Source organism: Glycine max, chromosome 3 (genome assembly GCF_000004515.6).
Source record: "Glycine max cultivar Williams 82 chromosome 3, Glycine_max_v4.0, whole genome shotgun sequence".
Classification (NCBI taxonomy): Eukaryota; Viridiplantae; Streptophyta; class Magnoliopsida; order Fabales; family Fabaceae; genus Glycine; species Glycine max.
This window is the reverse complement of record NC_016090.4, coordinates 33,540,793-33,554,634: the sequence shown is the minus strand read 5'-3', so window position 1 is coordinate 33,554,634 and position 13,842 is coordinate 33,540,793. Positions and strand designations below refer to the sequence as shown.

At 33.6% G+C, this 13,842-nt stretch overlaps 1 protein-coding gene across 1 annotated transcript; it reads left to right on the top strand.

The window, feature by feature from the left end:
- The first annotated feature begins 10,869 nt into the window (after window positions 1–10,869).
- On the top strand, window positions 10,870–11,511 carry LOC102663375 (uncharacterized). Its single transcript, XM_006577587.1, has one exon. The coding sequence runs from the start codon at window positions 10,870–10,872 to the stop codon at window positions 11,509–11,511; it is 642 nt and encodes a 213-aa protein (XP_006577650.1).
- Window positions 11,512–13,842: the final 2,331 nt, after the last annotated feature.

The following is a 13,842-nucleotide window of genomic DNA, read 5'->3' as shown; positions in this document are numbered from 1 at the left end:
ACCATGTTAGAGTTATATTTAAGTTTAAATGGTACCAAACATTCAAGAAAAAAAATTAAGTTATCTGAACTAAGGTATCTTCTAATGGTTACTTTGAGTGTGTTTTATAAGATAAAACTAAATTTAGAAACACGGAGAAGGTGTGAAGCATTAGCCTATAGTGAAAGTTTTGCCAACTTAGATTATGTGTAATCAGAAACATAACTACTAGAAAGGGAGTTTTTTAAAGCTAGAAAGGTAGTCACCTTTTATGAGTCAAAGTTAAAATATACTCCCTTTATTTATATATATAAGACTCAATTACCTAATTCGTCAAGATTAAGAAAAGTGGTTAATTTAGTTGATAGCGATGATTTTTTTCTTAAATTTACATTTTTTTCAAAAGTATCCTTATCATTAATACTCATCGCTCTTCTAATTATTTGTCAATATATTCTCTCTCTCTTCTTATTAGGGGTATTTATAGTCTAAAGATAATCAATGCAAGAAACATTATAGATTGGGTATTATAAAAAATATCATTTCAAACTTAGGTCTTATAAATGGAACCAAGGGAGTAAGAAGTTGTGTATGATCTAAAACACAATGTTGGGGTTAGCTTTTGTAAAAACGTAGATATAAGAAGCTACACATGACTAAGGAATCATTAGAATATGTAGTGCAAGAAAGATGTGGGAAATCAAACTTGTATACACCATTCACTAGTGCTAAGATGACAACACATTCAATTCCTGGTAGTGGGGAGAGTGTGATGTGTAAAATTTGTTTGTTAAGGGAAAATGTATCATAAGCAGTAGTATCATGGACTCTAAAAGTCTGGATATCATAACCTAGATACTAGTTATGTTCCCAAATAACTCAATTCGAATAAAACTAAACAATTTGGATTTTATCAAAAGTTGAAGGATTTGTGTTCATAACTAGTTTATAGGGTATGATATATGGACTTTTAGAATCTACGATACTACTGCGTAGGGTACAATTGTCCTTAGCAAACATATTCTGCGCATTAAGTTTCTGTGAATTAAATCATTTGTGTTCCTATTTTTTTACTATCTTTATTTATTTTTATCTATTTTGTTTTATTTTAACTTAGTTTAAATTATGAATTTTTATTACAATTTATTTTCCTTTTTCTCCCAGTTGCGTTTAATCCTTTTTGTGTGTGTTGATAGTCTATGCTAACTTGATCTCATAGGGCTGGAATTCTTAAGCATAATCTTGAGATAAAAAAGTCTATCGTAGGAACAACACTGAAACAAGGAGAAGGAAGGTGCTTGTCGAACAACAAGAGCGCACCTTGCAAGATTACCTCACCGCTAGTGTGGGAAACATTGCAGATACTACTCCCAAATTTGGGAGACCAAACTTGTGAGCTAAGGTATAGAGTGATCAACATGATTGAGAAGATATAGTTCCATGGCCTACCATCAGAAGATCCTATGGTCCATATAAGGAAGTTCTTGATTCTCACAAACATAGTAAAGAGTTTTGTCATTGCCCCTAACTACATCAGATTAGTTGTCTTCCCATTCTCACTCATAGGAAAGGCTGAAGATTGGCTCAGTGACTTTTTGAGTAGGAAAACTACCAACTATGATTAGTACTCACTAGTATTCTTGAAGAAATTCTTCCCTATAGCTAAGTTTGAGAAATTGATCAGAGAAGTGGGGAACTTTGCTCTATTTGAGCAAGAGTTGCTTTTTGAAGCCTGGGAGTGATTCAAGGGACTACATAGAAGCTACACACAACATGGTTATCCATAATAGAGGTTAGTCCATATCTTCTATGGAGCACTATCATAGCACAACCAATCCTGCCTGGATGTTGCAACAAGGGGAAACCTCATGCACAAACTGATTAATGCAACAATAGAGATTATTAAGGCAATGGCCTCTATTTCTTACAATGATGTGGGCAACAAAAGGATTTTTAGGAGGCCTACTGGAGTTTATCAAGTGGAGGCTAATCCATCTAGTTCTTCTCTTAAGAAAAAGATGTATGTGTTGACCAAGCAAATGGAGATTCTAAGAAGGCCTTGATAGAGATGATGACACCCACCACTTCATCCCCTATTTGTGATGAGTGTGGGGAGACTAGACATATGGTTGGAGGAAGTCAACTATGCTGGTAAAAAAAGTATTGGTTATTATCCGTATTCCAACACGTACAACCAGGGGTGGAAAGACCACCTAAACATCTAATAGAGCTAGAGAAGAAAGATAAAACCACTCCACCACCAGAAAAAGAGGCTCTTACTTAAGAGAGCCATGAGGAGAACAAAGAGGATGAGAATGAGGTACTGACACCTCTTTGGGTAAGTGCTCCCTTACCTTAAAGATTGAAAAACAAGAGTGAGGATTGAAAGTTTTCTAAATTTGTTGAGATGCTTAAACGGGTGCATAGTAATATCCCTTTCATTGAGGCAATTGCTCATATGCCAAAGTCTGCCAAATATTTACAAGAAATTTTTGAAAATAAAAGAAATTTGGTGGACTTTGCTACAATTAATCTCAACAAAGAGTGCTCTATTGTAGTTTTAAGGAAGTTGCCACCTAAGCTTAAAGATCTAAGAAGTTTTTAAGTTCCTTGTACTATTGACAACGTCCAAATTGATAAAGTTTTATGTGATTTGGGTGCTAGAATTAATCTAATGTCTTATTTTGTCTATAAGAAGTTAGGGTTACAAGAACCACAACCCACTAACATTTTTATTTTTCTAGCAAACATGGCTCTTAATTATTCGCAAGAAATAGTGGGAAATTTGTTGGTTAAAGTTGGAAAAATCATTTTTCCTACTGATTACGGCTAAACCTCACCTAAGTGTGGGAATAAAGACCCTCAAAGGAAGAAAGTCATTCCAGAAAGCCCTGGAAGGAGTCAGGAAAAAGGAGTTGGCACCACCATTCAAGCTTTGGGCTATGGAGTGGATGATTATATTGGAGGATTAATGCAAAAATGGAAAATCATCTTGTTCAAGGGTGCTTCATTTTCTTTCCTTTTGCATCCATCTGGCTCAGGATGTTAAATAAGCACTACCTAGGAGACATCCTATGGGCATTTTGAGTTCCTAGAACTCATATATCTTTTACTTGCCTTCTTTTACCAATTTATATATTTTTCTTTTTAGTACTTTACATTTATGTTATTTCCTTTTCAATGTTTTGTTTTGATGCATTAGGTACACTATATTGTTTGAGTGTGAGGAGGGTTTCTTTACTGCACATGGCTTGTACCACCCATAACTTGTATTATTGTGGTGCTTTTGTTTGTTATATGTTAGAGTGATTGTTATGATTTCATTATGTATTAAGTTTGATTAAATAAATGCATTTCAAGAGCCCATAAAAAAATGTGTGTGTGTGTTTTGACTTACAACTGAATGATGGAAGTTCTTTGAGGATTTTAGAAACATTAGCAAAAATTACATGGTTTCATAGTCTTCTTTGAGCATAGTTACTAAAGAGTGAGAATTGAGCTACATGATCTTTCAGTGTGTGTTGTTAGGTCCACTTGGATCATCATGCACTTGGTTATATTTTGAAAAATATATCCTTGAATGATTTTTTTGTGTGTGCATGAGTTGATGAGACTATTTGTAGGCTTTATTCTTGAACTTAGAATTTTCCTACAATAGAACTCTTAGTTGCCTATGTTTTAGTCTTAATGAAAAATTCTTTGGCATTCAGTTACTCAATTTTGGGAGAAATAATATGCTGTGATATGGTAGAAGACAAAATTATGAATGCTTATGGCAATTGTAATGTAATCATGACTGAATTCTTCTATGAGCAAAATAAAATAAAGGCAATCAAAAGCCCTTAAAAAAAAGAAAAAAAAGAAAAAGACAAATTTTGAAAATAAAAAAAAAGAGCTCAAAAGGAAAAGATTTTTGGATACTGATAATCGGAAAAAGGCATTTCTCTTCTCAGTTAGTGTCACCAAGTTTGGGATGGGGTATGTGATGAGTCATTTTACTATCCTTTTTGTTCTTTACCCTCCTTACATTGCAGCCTAACCCTATCACAACGTATGAAGCCTCACTTTCTTGCATGCTGGAATTTTGTTTGAGTTGATTGATAGATAAACTGAGTTGCATACTTCTTGAGTGTGATCTGAGTGTTTATGTTTATGTCCCTGAAATACCGAGAATGGTAAGATGAATGACCTGTTGCCCATTAATACTTGCCATTCAAGAAAAATGGAAAGACTAATAAGCTTTCTTAGATAAATATATTATAAATATATGTATCGTTATAATTGTGTTCTAACATGCACTATTATTTTATTCTTTAGGTAAATATTATCTTGTTGATTCTGGTTACCCTACTTTTATGGGTTTTTTAGGGCCGTACAAGAAAACTAGGTATCATCTCCTGCAATTTAGAATTGGGCCTAGAATCAAGGGGAGAGTTGAAGTTTTTAATTATTATCATTCTAGTCTTCAAAGTACAATTGAACGTGCATTTGGTTTATGTAAAGCGAGATGGAAGATATTGGATAATATGCCACCTTTTGCTTTGAAGACACAAAACCAAATCATTGTTGCTTGCATGGGTATACATAACTTCATTCAAAGAAATGACAAGAGTGATGGAGAATTTGATTCACTAGATGAAGATAACGAATATATAGATAGTGATGAGGATGAAAGCGAAGTGGGTCCTAGTACTACAACATGAGAAGAACAAAATACTCAAAGTACTTTACAAATGGAAGGATTTAGAGAATATCTAAAGAATATGTTTCCAACAAGTATTTAATTTCTTTATTTTTTAATAATACAAGGTTGCATGTTTATGGTATGAGTACATTTGAACAATTTTATATCGGAAGACATTATTGATCATATTATTACCAAGTTAATGACATTTTATATTTTATGTTATAAATTATAATTACATACATAATAATTAAATTATAAACTAGAATGTAAGTGATAACATTACTAAAACAATAATGTATTAATTATATTTTAAATATGAAAATTAATTATGTAGAAAGACATATAATTATATTTATATGAGATAAATTTATTTTTATTTTTATAAAAATAGTTATTTTTTAATCAAATTTTTTGCAAGATATATAACAATATTTTAAATATAATGATAAAGTTAAAATAGTTTTATAAATGAAATAGAAAAAAAGTAATTTTTATTATTTTTAATAATATTTAATTATTTAATGCATTTAATAATTATATAATAATATCAAAGTATTTAATTATTAATTTTAATAATGTCAAAGCATATGATACCCTTTTTGGTAATTTTAATTATATAAAAGACTTTTTACAATTTCATTCAAATATCATATTATTTTCAATAAGTACTCAAGAATTTATTATCCAAATATCAAATTAATCTATATAAAAGTAACTTTTCAGATAAGAATTTTTTGAATAAGTTCTTTTCCTATAAAATCTTCTACAGTAGTACATTCAAACAGGCCCTTAGCCTACCTATCTAGAAATAGGTAACACTAACCTAGAAATAGGTAACAATAACAGGTACTACTCCAAAATCATTATTGGCATATTGGCAAATGATACATTTCTCCCAGCAACAACATCTAGTAATAAAGAATATGCTAATTTTATTTTCTACAATGAGGACTTGCAGGAGAGCCAAGAGCTTCTATATTCACTTCACCAGATTTGCCCATTGTGGGAGATGAAACTGTAACATCTCAATTTTTGTAAACTAGATTAAAAATGATTGTTATTTATAAATAAATAAAATTTTAAAAAAATGATGAGATTTTATAAATAAATAAGTAAGAAGATATAATTATTAATTAAAATAATGATTTGAGAGAAAATAAAAAGGGTATTTTATTTATTTGTTTGATAGAAAATAAAATAAAGTTTGTTTTTATAAAATAATAAATAATAAATAAATAAATAGAGTAAATAATAGGTCGTAAATGCCCCTAGCTATAAATAGCAACATGCTAGGTTAGTTTTCAGACTAACTCCTTAGCCTCCTCTGCCTCACAATTTCATTTTTCTCTCTTCTTCCAAAAACCCTCTCTTTTTCCCGTAGGCCACCTAACATGTCTCAGAAAAATGACGATCTCGGACTCATTCACCGTTTGATCGTTGTGAAATTTGAGCACCACGTTCACAACCCAATTCTGAGAATTCCTACCGTTGGATATGTTGTACGAAATTCAATTGCTCACGCTTTCACCATTGGGATTTGCGAGATAATATTTGTGGAGGGAGAAAAATAAATCGCATGAAGACAGTACAATTGTAGGCTTCAATCCCTTCTCTGTCTCTTTGACATTTGGGAACTCTATCGGAGCAGTTAGAGAAAAAAAATCGGAGGAATCTCAGGGAACCGCTAGAGATGCTGCTATCGCTGGCTGAAGACACGTGAGCCCGCTTAAAGGTAAGGGATGCGTTATTCACAATTGGGAACTAGTGAGAACATGTGTAGGGATCCTTAGAGATATCAAATGGAATGGGTTTTTGGGTGCTTTTGCAATTTCATTTTATCCTTATAATTATTACAGTGAATTATATATGTTTGACAGACCAATTGTTGTGAAATTGATATGCTATTGTGTTGAGCGTGAACCCTATAAATTGAGTACTTTTTCTAATTAATATGAATTGATGAAATAAAGTAAGGAGAAATTTAGAGAGAGATATTGATTTTGTATTTTCTCTTTTTCTTGCTGTTTAGGTTTTTATATATAATTTAAAAAATTAATATCATAATTGAAACTGACCAAAGTGTTCATATAATTATTTAGAATTTGTGCATTGAAAGCTTACTTTGAAATTTGTGATTTAATATGATGTATGCTAGTTTATATATATAGAGGTAGTTATTTATATTAATAATTTATGTAAATAATATTGTAGAGTGTTATAGTATGATTCCAAAAATTATTAAGTGTTGGAGTTTGAGAATATTATGGTTAAATTTCATGAACATGTGTATGTTGTACTTTATGAATATCATTGGGAATGTTATGAGATGGTTGATGTGATGTTATGAGATGTTAAAATGTGGACATGATATTCGATTGTGAATAAGTGGATGTGTTTAACACTTGATGTTACATTAATTATATTGTGAGCTATGAATTATACAATAATCCGACCAGTGTTTATGTGCAGTGTTAAAGAGAAAGTGTAGGTTCCTAGTTAGGAACCAGTGTTATATTGTAGCGCAATGTGTTAAGCGTGTTTGAAACATGAGTGTGAGGTCGTGGTATTGTGTAATTCATGAGCAGTGTTTATAAATAGAATATGTGATGAATTGTGGAATAACATGTTGCTTTGAGATTATAATATTGTTATTGAGATTGAGTATAAGTGTAAAGTTGAACATGTGTTAATTTGTGAGATACGTGTAAACATGTGATGGTGGATTGTGACACTATGAGATGTGAAATTGTGAATGAGTTTTAGTTGTGGATAAATGTATAGTTAATACTTGATGTGAAATTACTTGTGTTGTAAGCTATGAATTGTACAATAACCCGACCAGTGTTATCTTGAGAAAAGCGTTGATGCGCAGTGTTAAAGAAAAAATATAGGTTTCCTATTTAGGAACCAGTGTTAAATCGTAGCGCAATTGTGTTGAACGTGTTTAAAACACGAGTGTAAGGTCGTGGGTATTGTATAATTCATAAGCAGTGTCTGCATGCAAAATTATTTTAGGGGTTGGACCTGAATCAAGAGGGAGAGGCCCTAACGGACTCTTCGGAGTGTAGGTCTTGGGGGTCACCGAATTTGAGTGCTCCTTTAAGCCTATGCTGATCCCATATGGTTGGAGCATTCTCGCAAAACATCGTGACCCTGATTAGTCTCCCTATGATCTTACTTAGTGAGAGTGACCTGACAAACCCATTGTGTGATGTGTCTTGTTATGTACTCCTAAGCGCCCCAGGGTGATTTTTCACTGACATGGTACCGCATTACATATGGGATTGAGTCTTAGCATAACTGTTGCATATGTTTGCTAATTGTTTATTATGAAATTGATGTGTTATTATATCTTGATCGGAGTGTGGGATTCTTGTGTAAGTGATTGATGATTGAAAAATGAATTTTGAATGAGGGAGTGGTGAAGTTACGTGAGCTATGTTTAAGCAAGTGGTATCTCATTTATATACTATGTATATTTAATTGTCTTGTTTATCTATTAGCTATGAATGTGATAACTCACTCCCTGTGTGTTGTTGTGTTTGGATCCTGTGATGATCTTGAACTTGTGTTCGGGGGAGCAGATGAATAGGTGGATGACTATGAAGAACCTCATGTTAGAGGACACGGGAACACAACGCTCTGATAGAATGTGACATTAGGATATAGGTCTTATATTAATTGTATGAAGCTTAAACAATCTTGTTTGAGTTGAGAATACTTTATTATTTATTTGGACAAATTTGAATATGATACAGAAGAAAATGAATGTAAGTCTTTTTCCCCTTTGAAAGACTTGTTTAAAAAAATGTTCTAAAAATATTTTTAATTAATATTTGAATTTTTTATTCCTTATTAGTATATATGTGAGGGGTTGAGGGTGTCACAGAAATCACTGGACTAAAATCTGGATTAACTGAGGAGGAGTTCATCAGAGATAATTTCCCAATATATATCAGAGGTGTTCTGCTGTTTCTCCAACCTCTTGCTATCTCAGACTAGTAGAAGCTTTCCTTTTGGATATCCTTACGTGGAACATTGGAGTTAGATATATAGGAGAAAAACAGGAAGAAAAAATAAAGGATTGGGAGAGAAAGTGACTCATGTAATGAGTAATGCAATAAAAAAAAAAGAGCGTTTTTATTGCCAAGAGATGTTGCAGAATTACCAACCTTCAACTGTTTTGTTCACCCTCGCGTTCTTTATCAAATAATTTACATGAATAGACAGTAACACAATATCTGTAAGGAGAGAAAACTAAAGATCGAGGATCTATTTCCGGCCAAAATCAATTTTTAAAAAAGCTCATAAAACTTTGTGCTTGCTAGTTCTCTACGAATTATATCAATGTATATATAATATATTTTTTTAATAATAATAAAAATTACTTTTACATTTGTCTAAAATATTAGCATCACTTTTTACAAGAGAAAAGAGAAATTAAAGAAAAACAAAACAATGAGATAATATGTGACTGAAAAAAAACTAAAAATTAAACAAACGACACTTTTGAATATTAATTTGTAATTTAAGTTCGGGTTAAATAATCATGCATCATACATGTGTAAGCACCAGCTTAATAAATCAATGATCTGCATAATAATATTGATTTAACTACTTTTAATGCAAAATAAATTTAGTTTAGGCCATCCTCCTCGGCCCTGGCCCACAGGAATTAGGCCCAAAAAAATTTACATCATATTGAATTAACTACTTTTAACGCAGGACATGAAAAACTTTGTGGACTAGTTGATATGTAGCTCAAAATGATGGCTTTCTCCTAACCTCCTGCAACAAAGCTACTACCAATCCAACAAAGAGCACAAAGCAAAGCAGCCAAGGAGCCAGCTTTCAGATCCAAAGAAATATAGAAAACTGAGTAGAGCAAAGCAACCAAAAACCTAGACAAAGTGACAAAAATAACAGGAAAAAAACAGTTGAGCATCTTGCCTTAGAGATCCTCAAGCAATCCAAAAACATGAGAACTTAATTCATTTGTTGTACCCCTGAAATCAACCAATTTCTTACAAGATCGACTCCGGTCATCCTATAAATATTTAACCAGATAAAGTACCATATTAAAAATATATATATAGACATCGTGTGACTACATGTCATAGTTTATAAATATTATTATATTAAAAATTAGAAGGCAGAAAAGAAATATATTGACAAAACTCAATATATTAAGATACAGCTTCCACTAGAAATTGCATAAGGGACTTCTGTCACAGGATGACAATTTGGAGTCACCGGGAAGCAATTAAGATACAGCAAATTCTTTCTTCCAATATATTTTTCAATAAAGTCTGGATCAGCACCATTCAACAAATTAAGAACCTGAAAATCAGAAAGATATAAAATTTACACTGTTGTAGCACCAGCAAAAAAGCATGGCTATGTAATAGAAATGACTCAAAAGTTAAAATACCACAGCATAAAAAGCAATCAAGCTGAAAAGATAAAACAGAACATGTTCTCATCTTAATCATATTTAACATGATATAACCAGATCATGAGCCATACTATTACTAGTAACCTTCTAGCAGGCTATATTTTAATTTTGATATAGTGCAAATTTATTGTATCTGAATGAACATTCTACAGACTTCAAAAGCATGTAAATGTGGGTAGTGCTACCTGTGCAGGTGATTCAACACCCTGTAAGAAGACAATGGAACTATAAGAATATGATTTTATCAAAGTTCATAGTTGGAACTTGGAACAAACTGAGGTGTAACAACAATTCTTATATAAGAATAATTGATTTCAATTTTTAATTTTTTTTTACCATTCTAAAGCATTTCTATTTCACATCTCACTGCAGTATGTTTTTTTCCCTATGTTTTTCCATGTACCCCTCAATACACATAGTCACACTTAGTCCTAAAGGCAGCTAGAGCTGTTGTTGTTAGAATAGTAATTCCTATTAGTGGTAGTTATTTCCTTGTTTTAGACACATGGGATATGCAGACTATCTGTTATAAATAAAAAGGCTTGTGAACGTACGTATGTGTGCGTGCAATTTCATACCTTTCACAGAATAAACTTATTATTTTCTTGTTTTCTCTCTCTTTTTCCTTAACAAGTGGTATCAAGAGCCATAATGATTCTAGGAATCCAAGATCAAGAATGGGTCAAGATGGTGGCAATCTTTTGGCAAATCTACCGACGGCAAGAATTGGCATCGGTGGTATGCACATATGAAGGTGATACTTGGGTATCAGGAAGTCCTTGAGATCGTGGAGAAAGGGTATTCACCGCTTGAAGAGGATGCTACAAAAGAACAAAAGGTGGCATATAACGAGAATAAGAAGAACGACTGCAAGGCCCTATGTTTAATTTACCAGAGTGTGGACAATGCCCATTTTGAAAAGATCATTGGAGCAAAAACCTCATCGAAGGCATGGAAGATCTTGGAGAAAGGAAATGAAGGCACGAAACAGTTGAAGAAGGTGCGTCTTCAAACGATATGCAAACAATTCAAATTGATGCAGATGGAGGAAAATGAAAGAGTAGCTGAGTTCTTTAATCATGTCTTTACTCTGACCAATGCAGTTAAGTCCTATGGTGAGAAGGTCACTGATCTCACCATCGTAGAGAAAGTCATATGTACCTTGAACCCCAAATTTGACAACATTGTGGTGGCCATAGAAGAATCAAGAAATTTAGAGATCTTGAAAGTAGAAGAACTTGAAGGCTCACTCGAAGCCCATGAGCAACGATTTCTTGAGCGCTCAGATGGGAAGGCACCAGATCAAGCACTCCAAGCACAAACATACAAAAAAAAGGAGGAGCTCGTGGCAGAGGAGGAGGACATAAAGGAAGGGATTGTGATAGGGTAGCCAAAAATAATCCAGAGAGAAATAATGAAACTCATGAACATTTCAGAACCGAGCAAGATGTACCTGAATCTTCAAGAAGAGGAGGGTACAAGGGGTATGGAAAGAAAAATGACCGAAAGACACTTAAGTGTTTCAATTGCAGAAGGATTTGACATTTTTCATCTGAATGTCAATACCCAATCCAGAATCAGAATAATGGAAAACAAGGCAATGAAGCAAATATGCCCAAGGAAGCAGATTCAAAAGATGACGTTCTCTTGTTAATGATGAGTGATATGAAAGGATCTAGGGGCTCAGAAATTTGGTATTTGGATTCGGGATGCTCCAATCATATGACTAGTCATAGAGAGTGGTTGATCCACTTTGAAAAAAGCAGGAAAAGCCAGATAAGGTTTGCTGACAACAGGATTATACAAGCAGAAGGCATTGGAGACATTTTGATCAGGAGAAAGAATGACAACCAGGCAATGATCAAAGATGTCTTGTACGTTCCAGCAATGAAAAACAATCTCATCAGCATTGGTCAGCTGATTGAAAAAGGCTTTAGTATGAACTTGCATCAAGGAATCTTGGAGCTGTATGGCCCCAAGCATAGAAAGGTTCTCAAAACCCCATTCTCAGCCAATAGAACATTCCAAGTCAAAATTGGCACTCTAAAACCCCAATGTCTGTCAGCTGAGTCTGAGATGAATGATTCTTGGATTTGGCATATGAGGTATGGGCATCGTAACTTCAAAGATTTAAGTATGTTGCATACTAAGAACCTAGTCAATGGTCTCCCTCGAACTAAGAATCCACAAGCTGTATGTGAGAGATTTCTTGTTAGCAAACAACCTAGATCAACATTTGGGTCTTATGTGCCTAGTAGAGCAAGTAATTTGTTGAATATTATTTACTCAGATGTATGTGGCCCCTTTGAAGTTTCTTCTCTAGGTGGAAACAAGTATTTTGTCTCATTTGTAGATGAATTCAGCAAGAAGTTATGAATCTATCCACTTAAAGCTAAGAGTGAAGTATTTGATACCTTTAAGGTGTTCAAGATACTAGTGGAGAAACAGTCAAGAAGAAGTTTAAAGATCCTAAGAACAGATGGTGGAGGGGAGTTCACTTCTGGAGAATTCGAGAACTTCTGTAGAGATAATGGCATAATCCATGAGATCATAGCTCCATATACACCTCAGCATAATGGTGTTGCAGAAAGAAGAAATATAACCATTATGAATATCGTTAGAAGCATGATGAAAGGCACAAATCTTCCACTGAGTTTCTGGGCTGAAGCAGTGGAGGACAACTACCTATATACTAAATCGATGTCTAACTCAGACTCAGTTTTACTAGTACTAGAGGAGGTTTGGTCAGGTAGAAAACCATCAGTTCAACATCTCAAGGTCTTTGGAACCTTATGCTACACTCATGTTCCAGATCAGAAAAGGAGAAAGCTAGATGATAAGAGTGAAGCCATGATTTTTATTGGCTATCATCCTACAGGCTCATACAAACTCTATAATCCCAAGAAAAAAAAAGTAATCTATAGTAGAGATGTACAATTCGATGAATTAAAATACTTGAAGGATAGAGACAACCAGAAGGAGCAAGCAACTATTAGCGTGCAGGTGCCTATGGAGAATTCAGTTAGACATTTAGAAAGGCTATGTATGGACTGAAACATGCTCCAAGGACCTGGAATAAAAGAATAGACTCATTTCTACATTGTGAAGACTTTAAGAAATGTACTGTAGACCATGGTATCTATGTGAAGACAATTAAGGATGGTGGAGTCCTGCTAATATGCCTCTATGTGGATGATTTGCTGATTACAAGGAGTAATCCAGCTGAGATAGAAAACTTGAAGGACAGTCTCAAATCTGAATTCGAGATGTCAGATTTAGGCTTGCTATCATATTTCCTTGATATTGAGTTTGCTGAAACTAAGGATGGAATAGTACTGCACCAGAAGAAGTACGTTAAAGAAGTATTGAAGAGGTTCAACATGGATCAATGTAATAAGGTAGATACTCCAATGGAAGGGAATCTGAAATTGGATACAGGCGATCATGAAGCTTCAGTAGACGCCACATTGTTTAGGCAGCTAGTGGGATGCTTGAGATTCGTCTACCACAGTAGACCAGAAATCTCATATGGAGTTGGTCTTGTCAGCAGATTCATGAGTAATCCAAAATAGTCTCATTTGGCAGCAGCAAAAAAAAATCTTGAGATACCTCAAAGGAACACTTGATTATAGCATATTGTTTCCTCATCCGAAAGAGAAAGGTGAGTTATACCTTGTAGCTTATTCTGACTTAGACTGGTGTGGGGATAAAGTGGAGAGAA